Source organism: Misgurnus anguillicaudatus, chromosome 20, assembly GCF_027580225.2.
Source record: "Misgurnus anguillicaudatus chromosome 20, ASM2758022v2, whole genome shotgun sequence".
Taxonomy (NCBI): domain Eukaryota; kingdom Metazoa; phylum Chordata; class Actinopteri; order Cypriniformes; family Cobitidae; genus Misgurnus; species Misgurnus anguillicaudatus.
In genome coordinates this window covers 7312667-7331774 of record NC_073356.2, presented here as the reverse complement: position 1 = coordinate 7331774, position 19108 = coordinate 7312667, and the positions used below count along the sequence as shown (strand labels likewise).

Below are 19108 nucleotides of genomic sequence, written 5' to 3'. Positions count from 1 at the left end.
CAAGTAAATAATACATTATTAGACGGACAAATGCATCTTTTAGGCTAACTAGCCTGATTAACTACTATTTCAAAGTTTCAACATTTTTCTTAAGAATATTAGTACAATTTACAATGGTTTTGAAGTGTTCATGATGATAAGGGTTTAATTTTTTTATGTATTAGGTTGTTTGGGGGGCCCCCTAATATGACCGCTGGTAGGGGGCCCCAAGCAGCTGCCTACCTATGCCTCTACAGGTATGTTAAGACCGCCTCTGGCGACATCAGCACTGATACAAACAAGTATTGCATTGTTTTAAGGGCATTTTGGCATAGCTTAACCGATGATGCAGTTTGTAAAGCAAAATCACTTATTGCTATACTTAGAAATAGCCATTTATACTCAAGTTATTTATTTACTGTAGGCTGCTGAGCCAAATATTGTTTCATATTTTGCCACACCAACAGCTTAGTTTTGTACAATAAGCATTCTGAGTCATTTCATTTGTCATTTAGAGGTAATAACTATAACAGTTTTCTTTTCAATACTGAGAAATAAACTTGCAAGATGAAAGTACGGACCCACACAAAGTCACTGATGGAAACACCAATGCAATCTAAAGCATTATTTGGCAATCACAGCACAAAAACACTAAACACAACACTTCAGAAAGACTCACAACTTCACAGCCATTACAGGTTTGACTTATTATTTAAGAACATTCATTGCAATTACACAAACTGCACACGATAAAATGTTTAAAGGAATAGTTTACCCAAAAATAAAAAGTAGCCCATCATTTAATCAACCTTGTGCCGTGTGTAAGACTTCCTTTCTTAAGCCGACTATAATCACAGATATTGTGGGCCCTATTTTAACGATCTAAATGCATGGCCTAAAGCGCATGGTGCACAGTCTAAATTTGTGTTTCCGAATCCACTTTTGCTAATTTATCAACAGGAATAATGGTTTGTGCGCCTAGCGCACAGTCTAAAAGGGTTGTTCCTATTCTTTTAATGAGTAATGGGTGTGTTTTGGGCGTAACGTGCAATAAACCAATGAGAGTCTCAGCTCTCATCGCCTTTAAAAGCCAGTTGCGCCCATGCCATGCTGATTCCCTATTTAGATGCGGGAATTTGTTATGTGAAAAACTAAGAAGAGGTAGAAGACCACCAGTTTAAGATTGATGTTAAAAAATTGTGTTTTTCCATTTGTATTTTTTTTGTATAACAACCTTTGGTTCTCTTTAAAAGTTGTTTTCTTTCAGCCATGGAAGTCAAATTAGCAGTCTTTTAATTGCTGTAAATGTATGCATAGCCTACATGATCAGTGTAATCTCAAAAAATAATTTACAAATATGCAAGAAAAGGTTTGTACTCTAAAAGTACTTTATTTGTAACAAGCAGGAGATAAAGGATTTATAAACATGTAAAATAAAAATAAAAAAGTATGTATTATGTATTCTTATTACGCAACCTTATGTATTATGTAATACGTCGATATATCGCCCAACACCACTGATCAGGACAAAAACTCTAATTAACATGGAAAAGGTACCTTTTACCACATAGTGCGTGTCAGGATCCTGCCAAAGAGTCTTGTTTTATATTTATGTTTTATCATGATGGCAGGGTTCTGACAGCCTCATGTTCTATGTGAAGGCTCATGATCTTGTGAATCGCGTCATGTGCCTTCGGTGTCTCGTCTCTTGTCTCTGCCCCCTTGTTCTCCCTGTTAATTGTAATCATTAGTTCATTCCCATCACCTGTTTTTGGGAGTAATTTCTAAATCACACAAGGTGCCCAGATAATACTAATCCAGTGCGAATAGTACTTTAGTAAGACATATATTAACCCATGGGGGTCGTATAGATGATGGATGTGTGGATGCTTCAAAAACTTGGCCACTATTTAATGCCATTGCAAAACTAGGAAGAGTATTAGAGCCAGGGTATTATTTATTATGACCTTTCATTTTGGGGTGAACTATTTTTTTAAACATTTTATTGTGTGCAGTTTGTGTAATTACAGTGAATGTTGTAATTTCCTCAATATACTTTATTGTAAAGCCTGTAAGTGGCTAATGTTCTTTTTTGGGTGTACTTTTTCCTTTGAAGGGGACATTTCACTAAGGCAATAAGCCCCGCGAAGCAGTGGGTTACCAGTACATTTTATAACAGCTAAGGGGCGTTGTAAAACCCCCACTGTAACCCCAATGCTTCGCGGGGCTTATTGCTTTTATAAAACGGTTACTTCATATGCATAGCAGGATCTAATAAAATAAAACACAAATAAGTTGTAATTATATTAGTACAAATATTAGTCTTCCGCCAAACAAAGTAATTCCACAGAATCAAGTGTGGCTGCAACAGAGCGCAGTTATCAAGCAACACAGACGCAGCAAAACACAATGAAAATATGTTTAAAGACTGTGGTGTTTATTTTTATAAATCAACATTCATCTAATTTAATTTATGTCCTCAGAGTGCGTATGTGAAGTTTAATCTCAAAATACCACATACATCATTTATTATAACATGTTTAAATTGCCATTTTGTAGGTGTGCGCAAAAATGTGTCCTTGAGTTGATGAAATGCAAACATTGATCGCCATGATGGGAAATGAAATTGAAACTCAATTGTTCTGTCAATTATTTTCTCTCTCTTTCTGCACTAAATGGCAGTGCTGTGGTTGGATAGTGCAGATTAAGGGGTGGGATTATCCCCTTCTGACATCACAAGGGGAGCCAAATTTCAATGACCTATTTTTTCACATGATTGCAGAGAATGATTTACCAAAACTAAGTTACTGGGTTGATCTTTTACATATTTTCTAGATCTTTTTGTCCCTTTAAGGTCTTCTCTTTACCATTTTTAATAATCTTCAGCCTCACAAACCATTGATTTTACACTACTATGATTTTTTCCTTGGAGCTCTCTTTTTCTAAACAAATTCATATTTGATACACTATAAACTTACCTATAAATGTTAGGACTCTCGTCTCTTTTAGTCAGACTTTTGATGTGTTAAAACAGATTTGAGCTTGCCAGATGGAGAAGCACTTGCAATTTTTGCATGTGACCAGGTCTTGGCCAGGGTGTGAAAGCTTTAGCCATTTTTAAATTACAAATGCGCATAAATCACGATTGTTTCCCAGAATAACATAACTGACGTTATTAGCCAGACCACCTTGAACTTTGAACAGAAGCTGGACGTCAGACTGGGGGCTCAACGAGAAACCTCATGCGGTGTCAGTGAAACTCGCTCACTGCGATTTGATAGACTGTGATTTAAAAGGCTGCTTTTGGTTCATTATTCAAATGGCTATCCATTTTAGTGAAGCTCACACTAATGACAGTGAGCAGCCCATCATTATCATTTCACTTATCACCCGCCGAGTCGCAGATACCCTGCTGCACATACCAACTACCTGGATATCAATTACTCTGACAAGACCAGTCATCTCTGCTCTAATGTCAGTCAATGCCCTTCTCTTCTGCTCTCTCTCTCTCTCTCTCTCTCTCTTTAATCAGCTCATGGCCAGCATCAGGGTTTCTCACAGTGATGCCTCTCCAAATTATGTGTCTCCTGCATTTCTGTTTGACTTCTTATTGGTGCCCTCTGAGCTTTATAAACAATTGCATAACTTTAATCACCCCAGGAAGAAACTGTAATGACTTCAGAGACCAAATTCATCTCTCCACTGTGGGTACAAAAATATCTCGACTTCTGAATGAACCACACACACACAAACCCACAATTTCATCATTATCTCTTCATTATTTTTACTGTTGTTGCTGAAGGCTATGAGAGAGAACTAATAGAGGGCCGTAACAAGCTGAAGATAAGTTTCTGCTACCCTGAAGACCGAAGAACTTGCATTCCTCTGAACTTCAGCTTTCCTCAATTCCAGCCTCCTAAGATATCAGACTCAAACTCCCACAATTCCCCATGGGCTCACAATGTAATTAGGATTATTTCAAGATGGTCTTCACCGTGTCATCTTTAGAAAATTAGCACTGTATGTTTTTATTTCTCAAGAACAAAAAGGAAAATACTATATCTCCTCATGTTCCTACACTAAATGGTCACTGGAGAAGTACACTTTTAACTCATTCCCCGCCGGCCATTTTTTTGAAAAGTTTCCCGGCAGCATTTTTTTTGTGATCTAGTGGATAATCGCGGTATTACAGATTAACATAAAACCTGGAACATGTTTTTTATGCAAATGTTTCTCTTAATTGACGAGATAACTCGTCAATGGCGGGAAAAGAGTTAAAAAGTACACCTTTGCACCTAGAGAGTTTATATTAGAACCTCAGATGAGGTACATAAATGTATATTTATATATATACACTCACCTAAAGGATTTTTAGTAACACCTATTCAATTCCTCATTAATGCAATTATCTAATCAACCAATCACATGGCAGTTGCTTCAATGCATTTAGGGGTGTGGTCCTGGTCAAGACAATCTCCTGAACTCCAAACTGAATGTCAGAATGGGAAAGAAAGGTGATAAAAGCAATTTTGAGCGTTGCGTGGTGTGAGTATTTCACAATCTGCTCAGTTACTGGAATTCATGCACAACCATTTCTAGGATTTACAAAAAATGGTGTGAAAAGGGAAAAACATCCAGTATGCGCTATGCGGCAGTACTTTGGGCGAAAATGCCTTGTTGATGCTGGAGGTCAGAGGAGAATGGGCCGACTGATTCAAGCAGATAGAAGAGCAACTTTGACTGAAATAACCACTCGTTACAATCGAGGTATGCAGCAAAGCATTTGTGAAGCCACAACACGCACAACCTTGAGGCGGATGGGCTACAACAGCAGAAGACCCCACCGGTACCAGTCATCTCCACTACAAATAGGAAAAAGAGGCTACAATTTGCATGAGCTCACCAAAATTAGACAGCTGAAGACTAGAAAAATGTTGCCTGGTCTGATGAGTCTCGATTTCTGTTGAGACATTCAGATGGTAGAGTCAGAATTCGGTGTAAACAGAATGCTTGGGACCATTTTTTTTACATACATTTTATCTAACATAAACTTTAAAATGATGTATTACCTTGCTTTTATTATCTCAATTTTACAACTTGTTGAACCAGAAAACAGAAATCCAGTACCTGACAGCGCCATAGTACCTGACTTTATGAAACATACGTTTTCCACACTTTTTTCTCAAGTTTTTCTCATTCGGATGCGAGAAAAAGCCTGTCATTGCCTCTTATTCCAATAATGTATTCAATTCATTTCTCCAATCAACACACTACAAAGCGGTCTGAGGAGCTTCAGGAAAGAGCAGAGCTACAAGCCAACAGACGAAAAGCTTGTTCTGTTACGCCTTGACATCAAAGACAACTCCACTTCTCTGGTTCAACACAAATGAGCATCTCAGTCTCATCAGGAAACAAGAGGAAAATTGGCCTGTGCTAATGTGCCATTTAAATGCAAAGAGCCATTTCAGAGATTTTTGCTTCTTTGCACCTGATCTTCAAAGGCATGTGAGTGTTGGGGCAAGGTTGACGTGTTCTCGCACAGAGGTGTCAAGTAACAAAGTACAAATACTTAATAATTACTTAAGTAGATAATTTGTGTATCTATACTTTCTACCTAGTCTCACAAGGTTTCGTGATATTGTCACAAATTTCCGCATTTTTTCGTGATCGTATAACGAATTCCTGTTTTCGTGTGATTATCATGTATTGGTTACTCAACTGCTTTTTCCTATTTTTAAACCATTGTCGCTTTGTTTTAGGGTTAGATTTGGTGCTTGCATTAGAATGTCACTTTATATTGGTTTATACTATTTTTTCTGATTTATTTTTTTTAGGGCTGTCAAAAGATTAATCGCGATTAATCGCATCCAAAATAAAAGTTTGTGTTTACATAACATATGTGTGTGTACTGTGTCTAAATATTATGTATATATAAATACCGACACATTCAGGTATATATTTAAGAAATATTTGCATTTAAATACTGTATATACATTTATATAATTTATATTATATATGAATATAAATATTTTATATATAAATATAATAAATTTTTCTTAAATATATACATAATTGGGTGTGTTTTTATATATGAATAATAATCACACACCATACACACACATTTGCTATGTCAACACAAACTTTTATTTTGGATGCGATTAATCGCGATTAATCTTTTGACAGCCCTAATTTTTTTATATGTCGCCTGGCGTTGGGGTTAGAGTTGGGTTTGCGTAAGGATTTCATTTTATGTAAATCCAACCCTAAACCGAAGCGACAATGGTAAGAAAATAGGACAAAACAGTTGAGTAACCAATACGTGATAATCACACAAAAACAGGAATTCGTTATACGATCACGAAAAAAGAATCAAAAATGTACGTGACTATATAACAAAACTTCGTGAGACTGGGCTGAAACTTTACTGGAGTAATTATTTTTCAGCCGACTTTTTACTTCTACTCCTTACATTTTCACGCAAATATCTGTACTTTCTACTCTTTACATTTTAAAAATCGCCTCGTTACTACTATTTCATTTTGGCTTGTTTTCATTCCGGCTTGTCAGCGTTAAAAAAAACTATTCAGATAAATTGTGCCATCCAAATGAATGTGATTGTGGTTGGATGAGAAGTATAAACATAGACCATTCTGACACCCTATTGGTTTGTAAGAAATTCATACGCTCATGACCCTATCACCTCACACTCCAGCAGGAGGATATAACCAGTGTTGGGGTAACTGTTACGTTTTAAAATATTTTTTTTGTTCGATGGCGCTGTGCAGATTGACCCACGAAAAACATAAAAGTACCACAAGAGCAAATAGAAAACATGCGGTGCAGTCTCCTCTCGCGATACTTTGACATCATACGCCATCTGTTTGCAATTGATGAACCGTTTGCTATTGTATCCCTGGAAAGACACCACATTCTGTCTTCAAATGGAAAAGTCCAAAATAAAACCCGTCCATCACTTTTAGTTCAGTTCACCTTCACAAGCCTGTGTAAATGCATAGCTGGGTGCCGATACCAACTCATCTGCGTGATTTAAATAGTATAACAATGTACCAATTTATATCATGGAAATTCAGTTGTTTAAATGATATTGTGCTGAAGCATGGTAAAGATATCTATGCTAAAGACATTCGTTGTTTTGTATATGCTAATAACTACACTTATTATTTGATATAATTATCAAAACCTGCTTAACTGTATGCAACCAAACACATAACCATACTTTTGCTTTTGTTAATAGACATCAGGGGTCTCATTTATAAAACGTGCCAGTTCCCACGCAAATGTTGTGATCTATAAAAAACAAACTTGATGGGAAAATGGGCTTGCAGGGTGGGATCTGAGGATGATTCATGTACGCACACTTGCAGGGGATCTGTGACTTATAAAGGGAACAATGCTTTGTTTTATGAGTCTTAATATTTTTTTACTTTTGTTCGCACGTAGGCTTTTAGTAGAGATCTTACGCACAGTTTTATAAATAAGACCCCTGCTGTTTTCTTAAAGCTGACTTTTAATTTACTTACAAGAAAGACATTTAGTAATTCTCCAAAAATTGCTTGAATTCATACTGACACGTAAGATTAGCTTTGTCAAATTAGACTAAGCTAAAGTCCATTAGCTAAACACAAGTGCAGATGCAGAAATATAGGCTATAATATTTAATTGCATATTTGTATAATTGTGTTGATGTCAAAATACAATTATAAATGATAACAAACTTCTATTCTCACCCATACTGTAGTTGTGTGTGTTTTTTGTGGGGGGGGGGGTTTTCAACTAAAGTGGGCACCCGTTTGGCCAGCAGCGGCCCTGCTCTAAAGTTTGACTTTTTGCACCATTACAATAATTATTGCAGGCAACTAGTCATCATATATTCCTCTACATAAAACACATGTTAATGATCAGTAGTACACATATGGTTCTTTAATGTATTTGCATTGTACTAAAATGCATTAATTTTTAATGGGCATTTATGTGGCTAAAACAGGTAGCCTATGCATCACAAATTTTAAATTTTAATATAACACTGTAGTCATTATGGCCTTTAGAAACCTTTTTTTTTTTTTTTTTTTTAAACGGTAGTGTAGTGCATAATAGGCCCATGTGGCGCAGCCTAAAGCCTAGTTTATGGTCGCCGCGTCCGCAAGAGCGCGTTGGTGCGCGCGGCAAAAATGACGTCAACGCGGAGTGGGCAGTCGCGCGCGTTGGGTGCGCGAGACCCCATTTCGCGTGGCGCTGTGCACGGCATTTTTTGTAACTTTCCGCGCGGCTCCGCATCCGAAAATGACCGAACTCGAGGCGATTCTGTCCGAGCAGGCAAGCCTGTGACGTATCTCTTTGATAAATCCAAGCAAAACAATGTATATATTTATCTGACACTCTGGAAGTAAAGTATGGAAACTTTGCAGTTTAAAACACGAATTATTTTACATGATTCAGAATGTTTGGCTTAATTTTGTATTGAATGAACCACTGGATGAGGAATAAAATATAAACCTTAAGATGTCTGTACTGTTTGTTTAGTAAAAACGTTAATGAAATGATAATGTTTAATAAAGACATATTTAAAAGATTGTTGTTTTATTCATGTTCTCATATTTATATATATCAAACTCTACTGTTAAAAGCAGTAGGATTGTTCCAGCGGACGACTTCTTCTATCCTCTTCTTTGTGTTTGTTTTTGACTTTATTGCTCGCATCGCCGCCTGGTGGTTAAAAAAATAGTGCAACGGCGAGCGCGTTAACTATAAACGCCTCGTCCGTTTGGTGAGACGCGCGCGCGATCCGCGGAGGCCTGCGTTGCGGACCAAAGCGCGAGTATAACCAGCCCTTAAGCTTTTGTCCTTAACCCTTGTGCATCCTTGAGGACATTTTTGTCCTTTTTAGTTATGTTTTTTTTTGATAACTTTGCCTGCTTTAATGCTAACTGCATAAAATTTGCCACAGGTGTGTATTTTTATTGGAATTTTAATATTTCACCTTCATTTCCTTTAAAAAATCTATTTTCTACTGGGTACACAAAATACTTCCTCTCAGGACCTTTTGGACAAAAATGTCCCCATTGAAACCCATTAAAACTGCAATTTTTAATCCCGGTGCCATTCAACTACAAAATGATGCGATCTTTGTTAACAGGCTTTCATTCTGTTGGCAAGGCTTCAAAATTTAAATTTTTACTATTTTTTACCAGATGGTGCCATTTTTTTAGGTTTGGCATATAAAGCAAATTATCGCTTTATTGTTGTTTTCTGCTGTTTTCAGCTTATGCATATTATAGAGCCAATTAGATATATTATGAAGCTATAACTGTGTGGGTGTATTGGTATGGATGTCAGAGTGTGGTTTGTATGTGTGTATTGAAAATGTTATGTGTGTGTGCGTGTGTACTTGGTAATTATCACGTTGTGGTGACCAATTGTGAATACTTTTGACACCACTGTTCTTGCACAAGCAGGCAGAGAGAAGACCTGGGTATCGCCCATCGGTTTAAAGTCAAACTTTATGAACACGAGATAAGCAGTTCTCGTACAGTTTTAATAAAACACAACCGATAGGTAGTCTTAATAAACAAAATTTATGAGGTAGACTTCAAGTCAACTGTTAAGAAGAAGTGCCGTATCCAAAAATACAGATTCAGTCTTAACGTCTCTTGTGTTGTTTATGCTACACAGGAAGAGAAACCTCATTCAGAGTTCTCTGTTATGATGTGGAGCATCTATTTTATTCTCAAAATTGCTTAAATATTGAGTTGTTTTCACTAAAACTTATTAAAGTGCTCAAAAATAACATGTGAGCTGCAAGCGGTTTTCAAACCGCAGACAAATCTGTGGAAGTCAATGTATGTGTTTGTGTAAAGCAAAATTGGATTTTCTGGATATGTTCAGCGCACCTCATTCAAAGCACCAAGTCATTTTTTTCTGTTAGACCTGAAAAACCCTCTCCCTTTCCTCTGTCAATCTGTTTCTGAGTTCCCCTTCATTGGCATGCTGTTCATGGCCCAGTATAGATCAATACTATTGAGCAAGTAGCGCCCAATAAACTAAGCTGTTGTCTCAATTGGAGTGTCTTTAGCAGCTTTGATAGAATTTAACCCAGTCTAGATGTGTGCTGCATTTAAATGTCCGCTCACAGAGGTGTCAACACGATCGGCCACTGATTGTTTTCGAGCGTTTTATGTCCAGTAAGAAAGCTGTGAACTTGATTCAAAAAGGGACGAGCCCAGCAGCTGGGTTGTAAATTGTTTCAAACCCATTCTTGGTTCAAATATAAACATTTCTGGGTCAATTTCATCCCAGCTGCTGGGCTCGTCCCTTTTTGACCCAACACTGGGTTGAAAATAACTCAGCATTTTTTTGACTGTATGGTGCATAACCAGACATTTATATTGCGGTATAATTCAGTTCATAACATTGGTACTGATTACGATTGTTATTGTTTACCTGGATATAGCATCACAACACTCTTAAAAATAAAGGTGGTCCACGATACCATAGAAAACCATTTTTGGGGCCTTTATCCATAAAGAACCTTTAACATCCAAAGAACCTTTCTGTTTCACAAGCAACCTCCGTTGACAAAAACTGTTAAAACTCTCTAAAGATGTATGGTCCATTTTTTTTTAGTATGGTCCATTTTTTACGCATATGTGAGGGTGCCCTGGTGAAAAAATTGTATACAAAATATATTTAATTTTGATATACTTCAGTATACTTGCAGTCACACTAATGACCAGTATACTTAAAGTGTGCTATTTTGGAATATATTTAAGTTGTAAATTGATTGTTATAAAGTACAACTTTATTTAGTGTACTTTTGTGTGCTAAAGTGAAAAAACTTCAAGTGTACTTAATACAATTTAAGCACATGACTGTGTTTGTGCTAAATGCAGCCTTGATAAGTGAATTTAGAGATTGTTTTATTTGTGTTAAAAGTATATTACAAATGTATACATCTATAATATAACATGTAACTGAACATACTGCTCTCTCGTAATTTTAAGTCTGCGTTATTTCTCCATAAAGATAATATTTGTACACCACATATACTTTCAAAATGTACTTAAAGTACTGTATACTGTTTCTAAAGAATACTAAATAATGTATTTTAGTAATATGCTGTCGGTGCATTATTATAATGATAACTTTAAGCAAACAGATAGGGGGCGTGCACACCAAAGCGTTTATGCCCGCGGCTGGCGCATGTTTTCAATTGTTTCCAATGAAAGCTCTCCGTTTTTCAAAAAAGCCAACAGCTAGCGTTTTTTCCACGCTCAGCGCTCACCCAAATATTCAACTTTGGGTGAAAAGCTCCACTCGTCAATGTCAGTTCTCACACGTCTGTCCAATCACACTAGAGGAGGGGCGGGACATTACCACAGCAACCAACCGGCTCACAGCTCAAGTATAGCTATCAAAGTGCTCGGCTAACGAAAGGTGGCGCTCAGCTAAAAAAAAAAACAGCTAGCAATCAGTGTCCTCCAGGCGTTTTCAGCCGCGTTTAAAAGTTTTGGTGTGCACAACCCGTAAAAGTTTTGGTGTGCACGCCCCTATTAAGTATACATAAATATATGTTTTAAAATAAATTCTAATTAGTATACTTTAAAAATTGCACAGAACTTTAAATCCAAGTATATTTTTTAAAGTAAAATATACTAAATTATAATTATTTTGAAGTATGTTAAAAGTTTAATTGTAAGCAGATATATTTAAAGATGGTACATTTCTTTTTTAAGTATATTTGTATTGTACTATTGCAAAGTTAAATATACTTAAATACAACAAAGTATATTTATTTTTCACCAGGGTGTGCATACAGTGCATGTGACACAATTTTTGTTATCAGAAGGGTGCGTGTGTACTGTACCCATACTGCCGAATTTTTGAAACACCACGTACATTGTACGCTTAGGTCGCATATAGCATTTTTTTTACGATGCGCATGCGTCGAAGTCTGCTGGTTTTTGCTAATGAGTCAGCTGGTCTTTAACCAGGCAGTACAGCTAAAAAGTGGACAAAACCAGGTGGGAGACCAACTAAAACAGCCAGTCATCTTAAACCAGCAGCTAAGACCATGCCAACCAGCTTAGTGACTCTTATAGAAAGACTGAAAACATACTAAAAGTCTCTAAGATGTCACTGTATGGTCTAGAATAAAGATTCGTCTTTTCAAAAATTCTCTGTTAAACCCATTAATCTGAAGATCTGTTCACATTCTCCTCGTAATATAGCCCATATGCACATCTGTGACTGTACAACAGTCGAATTCAGCAAGCTGTGATGTTGCTTGGCAACCACACAAGTTTCTTGACTGGTCTGGGAAACTTCCAGCATACTATCATATCATACTATCATATCTAAATTAGATGAACTGACCAATAGCCACAAGTATATCTGCCACGGTAGGCTATAGCAAAATTTGTCGCGTGCTGTTGTAACGCTCATTCATATGGCGTTACGTACATGGATATTTACCATTTTAATAAAACAAACTTAGTAATGCATGCATAAGACCTCAGACAACCTCAGGACAACCACAACAGTTTTAGCTCACAAATCCATTCACATCATTTTGCTATTAGTTTGGCTATGTAAAGTGATGTTTTATACAGAGGTTGTGCTAGTAGCTAATCATCATCCATCACTCAAACTTCTGTCATGGTCTATTTAACATCGTGTTTGATGTTCATTTCCAATGTAATTTCATAGTCCAGTGCCATTCATTTGTTATTTTATTTATTGTGGTATCAGCCTGATGTAGCCATTATTACATTTTCAATAATTAAAATGACAGTTCATTGAAAAAGAACAGAGATCACATCTGTAATGCCATTCCCAAAAACATACTGTATGCCTTTGTGCTCTGTAATAAAAGTTTCACAGTGTGTCTGCCATGAATCCACCACACAAATGTATAAATTAGACTTGACTACAATTATTAGGGAAGAAAAATGTTTTTGTTTTTTCTCTCCAAGAAACCCACAACTAAACTCTTAGTTACAAAACTCCTTAGTCTAGAACTCAACTTAAAGCACTTAAAGTCACAGAAAGACACTTCACACATTGGATATTACTGAAAATACTTTTGCTAAAAAGAGTTGGTATGACAATCTATTCAGAGTGTTAGGATAAAGAAAGATATGTGTATACTTACAAAGACCCTTCTGTAGGATTAGTGTGTTAAGCATGAGAACAGGCCCGTAACTTAAAGGGATAGTTCACCCAAAAATGAAAATTTTCACATCATTTACTCACCCCCAAGTTGTTACAAACCGGTATAAATGTCTTTTATTTGGGTTCCTCAGCAAAATAAAGATATTAAAGGGGCCATGGCATGAAAATGTTAGCTTTGCCACTTTGTAGGTGTGACCAAAAATGTGTCGTTTTGGGTGTGTCCTTTAAAATGCAAAATGCTGTGGTTGGATAGTGAAGATTAAGGGGTGGTATTATTATAATAAGATCTCCTTTTGACATCATAAAAAAAGCCAAATTTCAATGACCTAATTTTGCTCACACCTACAAAGTGGCAATGCTAACATTTTCATGCCATGGCCCCTTTAAAAAAAATATTAACCAATCTGAGGCACCATAGTACTCCATAGTATTATTTCATCCTACTATGAAGTCAATGGTGCCCCAGATCAGCTTAATAATTTTTTTTTAAATATCTTGTGTTTTGCAGAATAATAATATTTATAAAGGTTTGTAACAACTTGAAGGTGTGTAAATGATGACGGAATTTTCATTTTTGGGTGAACTATCCCTTTAATGGTGCATGCAATGGCAAGATAATGCTTTCAAGTTCAAAGGAAAGCATGAACTGATGTAGTTTGAAAGCAATAAGTAAGTCACTTGAATTAAAGCCTTTGTAAAATGCATACAGTATCGGTTGGAAACACTTGACTGAAATGTTTGCCATGATCTTAAAAATTTTCTAATATGAAGTTATATGAATTTGGGGCAGTTTCCCAGACAGGGTTTAGGTTAATCATCATTTATTTTAGGACATTTAAGAAGTTTTTACAAGCATACCTTACAAAAAAACAATACTGATGTGCATCTTAAGACAAAACAATGGCACTGTTATATATGTTAAAATTAGTCAGGACAAGGTGTTTTTAAATGTAAGCATCTTAAACATGCATTTTAGTCTGGGACTATAATAAACCCTTTCTGGGAAAGCACCCCTAAGTGTTTGAACTTACTTTTGTAGATACAAATATAGTTGTGCCAACAGATTCATGTTTTTCATCAGAAAACTAAAATGTATTTCTTTTTGGATGACTGAATTTATAAAATGAAATAAATACATTTTATGACTAGGCAAAGGGTGACTACATTCCAGATGATAAAATATAACAGCTTTGATTTATCTTAAATGCTTTTAATTGTGTTACTTCATAGTTTTGATGACTTTAGTATTTTATATAATGTGAAAAATATCAATAAAACATATTGATGGATAATGGATATCAAACTTTTGACTGGTACTGTACTGTACTGTACATTTAAATGATGTAAAACCTATGAGTTACCTTACTGTCTGTTTCCTATATAGGTGACTACCAGATCATCTAAGCTGAAACTGAACTAAATTCATTGATTTAAAATGCTATCCATGAGCAAAATCTCATATAGCGCTTCTAACATGAAAGGCACAAAGCTTTGCCATTAATTCCAATAGTTTGATTTCAACTAAAAATATATACCTGTAGCATACACAAACATTGGTTAAAATTGTTACATTTTGATTATATATTTTAAATCACTGATATTTATAATTTTTTTTTCAATCAACCTCTCTCTTGACTCTGTCTGCCTTTCCTGAAAAGCATTCTGGGATTGTCTTTTCCACAAAGGACACATGCAGTTTGGCTGCCTGCTGTCTGTAACAGTTTGCCTGGAGCGCATCTGTGATGCTTCAAAACGCGCTGTGTTGGCAGCTAAAACCAATCTGTGCTGAGAACTGTCAACTGTTGCAACAAAATATGCCAGATACAGCGATTTCACATACAAATAAAGAACGAGGACAACAGTCATAACGTGAAGAACCGCCGTGTTTGGTTTTCAAAGAAAACTCACCCCGTGTGAGGTCAGAGCTCACGTGCGGCAAGCTGTAGGTCCGTACTAGCTGCCAATCAAAATCATCTTCCTCTGCCTGTCTGTATTCACAGAGCCCGGGGTCCGAGTCTTCTTCAAATGTGCAGCCGGCTGAAAACAGAGAGACAGCACCATTAGAAAAACAATACACCCATTTAAAATGGACATATTAATGACAACTTGCATTTAAAACACACATAAAAGATCTGACAAAGTTGTCTTTCAAATTCGAGACATAGCTGTTTTCTCTGTCAAAGTGCATTTATAAAAATGATTAGATGCTTCAAAAGACCACTTGGTATCCAAATGATCAGAGAAAATATTTCATTGTACCTGTGTACTTACTCTTTTTGTCAACACTTTTATTGAATGCCTACAATAAAAGATTGCACATGTTTACAGTGTTGTCATAAAAAAACTTTTTGAATAAAATAAAACCACAAAACTATCTACAAAGTACTTTTCTAGCTAAAAGCATTTACACGGTCTGCCAGCTATACAGACAGCATTCAGAAAGCAATCTGTATGTATCAATACGGTTCGGTCTCTTAAATAAACACATTCATAAATACAGTACTCACAACACCATCAAAAATGTTTTAGAAAAATAAATAATAAAAGCACTGCCTGACTCTTACAGTGTTAAATAGCTTAAAGGGACAATATGTAGTATTTTATTAGTCAAAATCAATGTCTTTATTCATAAATATTTCCTCGTTGGTGTTAAATGACCTTTGCTAGTGATCTAACTTTTCTTTGTAGGCTTAGAATTTCTTCTCTTTATTTACATTGAATGTCTAAGTCCAAGAAGGTTTCCATGTCATTTCGCCATATTGAAAAACTACAATAGCAGAGAGGGACAAAAAGCACTACCGCAACACGTTTCCACAGCGCGTTTTTGTTCAGAAAACGTGAATCAGCTGAAACGTACAAGGAGATCAGTGAGTAAATAACGGCTACCGTAGTTGCAACACGCATTTGGAAAAGCAAGGCGCTTGAGAGCACTATTCGTTTGAATGCAAAATACAATTTCACCACTAGATGGGGGAAAATCCTACTTATTGTCCCTTTAAGATAAGAACAACCCGCAATTCAAATGTTTTCATTGATTTGTTTTATTTAACAGGTATTTGCTACAAGAGCCACTGCGTTGGAAAATAAAAAGGTTACGCAATACACAAAGCGCATTTAAAAAAAGGAGTAACAGTTTACAAAAGGTTGTATTTGTTAAGTAAGGGATATTGTACAGGCAGCAGGTTGTTATCGCAGGGGCTTATTTTACGAAAACAGCATCCCGCTTATTACACGGCTATTTACCTTATAAATAAGGATTGTTAAATATTGACTTGAAATATTTTATTTGCTCTTTTTTAACAAATTAAGTGTTTCGTTGCAAAACGAGATAACCACCATTTTTTTAATTGTTCAGAAATCTCGTTTTTTTGGTTGTGCATTCCAATTAATTTCAATGTAACTGCAGTTGGTTTGTTTTGATTTAAACCTTTATAACTTAAAACATACAGCTGAGTAGCACCATAAAACAAAATAATAACATGATAACATAATAATTAACATGTTTTGTCAAAAAAGTTAAAAAAATGGATTTATCTAGTTTTGCAACGAAACTCTTCAAATGCAGACCTTCCACAAGGAAAACCTGTTTACTTTCGGTTTTAAGATAAGACAAGATGTTCAAATGTCACAAACACGCTATTTGGTTTAATCATTTGTAAATATTAAATTATGTCATTTAAAGACATATTTATATAACATTTTTGTGTAATATTAAACTGTACCAGTCAAAATGATTCGCAGTCGTGTGATATATTATTTGTAACTGTTAACATTAACTCATGCAACATGAACTAAGATGATAAGCTATATTGACATTAACTAACACTAATATAATAAATGCTAAAAAACTATATTGTTCATTGTTTGATGTTAGTTAATGCATTTACTAATGTTTACTAATACAACCTTATTGTAAAGTGTTATGAAAAAGTTTAAAGTGTCTGAATGGGTCTCTGTATAAGATTGTAAAAAGTCTTACAACAGAAGCGCAACAGTAAGCCTGTAAATTAACTCCTGTTAGCATTGCATTGTGAGCGAATCTTTCAAACATGTTAAGGAGCGTCACATTTCCTGCTGACGTCAGAGGTATTCAGACCAATCACAACGTACAGATTAGCTGGCCAATCAGGGACACAGAGCTTTACAAATCTGTGCATTTCAGGAAGAGAGTGAAATCTGGAGCTACAAAAATGTGTTTTTTTTTTGTATTATAAACCACGCAAATACATTGTATTACACCAAATACACAAAATAACTTTGTTACTAAGCAATGAGATAGGTGCTCTTTACATTTAGTCAAAAGCAGATGCTTTTGTCCAAAGACAAATAAACAGAAATAAACAGAGCTTAGATTTTAAACCTAAACTTTTTTAATGATGTCTATGGACAATGCAATACACAGGAAACATAAACTTTCCTTAACAAAAACTATTTTTGTACTGCATACCAAACTCTGAAATGTTTCATAAGAAAAGATCACAGCTTTAAGCAGATGAAGTATTTCTGTAAATAACTTTATATGAGTCAGGTAACTTTGTAGTAAACAAGGAACCTCAGGGCTGTTTAGTGCTGGAGTAATTAAATAATCCACATAAAAACACAGTTTATATTGCAGCAATAATTCACCAGAAGTTCCTTTCACAAAGATGAATACTAAAGCGTTCAAAGTGTGTTTAACATATCCAACACTAATCTATTTAGTTGTTTGTAGTTCAACAAATCAACACATTTTTAAAAAAACAGTTCCTCACAGTTTTGTCAGGGTTGGAATACACAATAGTGGAGTGATACAAAGAGTGAAACCAAAGCCCCTTTGGGAAAGTTGTGTCAGTAGGTGGCCATGTTTGCAACGTCTCCGGGCAGTTATTTCAGTCAGTTATTCAGTTATTTTTTTGTCCCCTACTCTGACTGTGGGTTCACACCAGATGCAAGTTCAATGATTTGCGCATAGATTAGATACAAAGTCAATGCAAAGACGCAATCAGACGCGTCCTCGCGTGGGGCGATACGAATGACGCGATATTGGTTTGGCGCGAAAACATGCGCTATTCGCCTCAAACTCGTATTCATCCAAGTAGAAAATATTCAACTCGAGCTAAAAATTCGCATGACACGAAGTTAAATCCCGCGAGTATTCTAGAGCAAGTAACCCCTGATAGCATACATACATCTCGGAGACGTCTATTTGATGTCTGTGTTTACATCTGCAAGACGTATTATTTAGATTGTTTGCTCATCTGCAATACATCTCTGAGACGTTACCTAAAAGATGTCATATAGACATATTGAAGACGTCTGCAAGTTGTTTTTGATTTAGAATGTATGTAAAGCAGCTCTTTCTACGACCTTTATAAGATGTTTTTACACACCAGGTGTATTCCAGATCTTTACCAGACATCTTACAGACGTACCTGTGCTATCTGGGATGCGATGCCCAACGTTTGGTGTCTACGTAGCATTATGCTGCGTTTACACCAGCCGCGGTCGAGGCGTCAAGCGCGAGTGATTTCAATGTTAAGTCAATGTGAAGACACGTTGACGCGTGTCTGAAGATCTCACGCCGCGAATAAGGTTTTTTCCGCCTCATTCGCATGTCTAGTTTGCGTGAATTGAGTGTTGCTGCGGCAAACGTGCGAGTTGAAAAATGTGAACTTTGGCGGAAAACCGTGCCGCGTTAACCAATCAGGAGCTTGCTGTAGTAGTGACATGATTACAGAAAGCGAGCGAAGTCGCAGAAGCTCCTCCCATGACGCGAATTTCCGCGTGAATGTCTTTCTGACTAGAATTTCACACGCGAATGAAGCGAGTAAACTCAAACTGTTCAAGCGGCAAACTAGGCGCAGAAGACGCGATTTTGACGCCTCAAACGCGGCTGGTGTAAACTCACGGTTAGACTATGTCTCAATCAGCTCCCTAGCTCGTGAATCAGTATATCGTGTAC

General features: G+C 36.2%; 1 protein-coding gene across 6 annotated transcripts in view; it reads right to left on the bottom strand.

The window, feature by feature from the left end:
- The window catches only part of ptprua (protein tyrosine phosphatase receptor type Ua), a 322971-nt gene that overhangs the window by 231431 nt on the left and 72432 nt on the right, over nt 1-19108 (bottom strand). For all 6 annotated transcript variants that reach the window (XM_055219240.2, XM_055219242.2, XM_055219243.2 and 3 more), the window contains exon 2: nt 15076-15204. In XM_055219240.2, coding sequence (XP_055075215.1) covers nt 15076-15204 — 129 coding nt within the window. The remainder of the gene's footprint in view (nt 1-15075; nt 15205-19108) is intronic.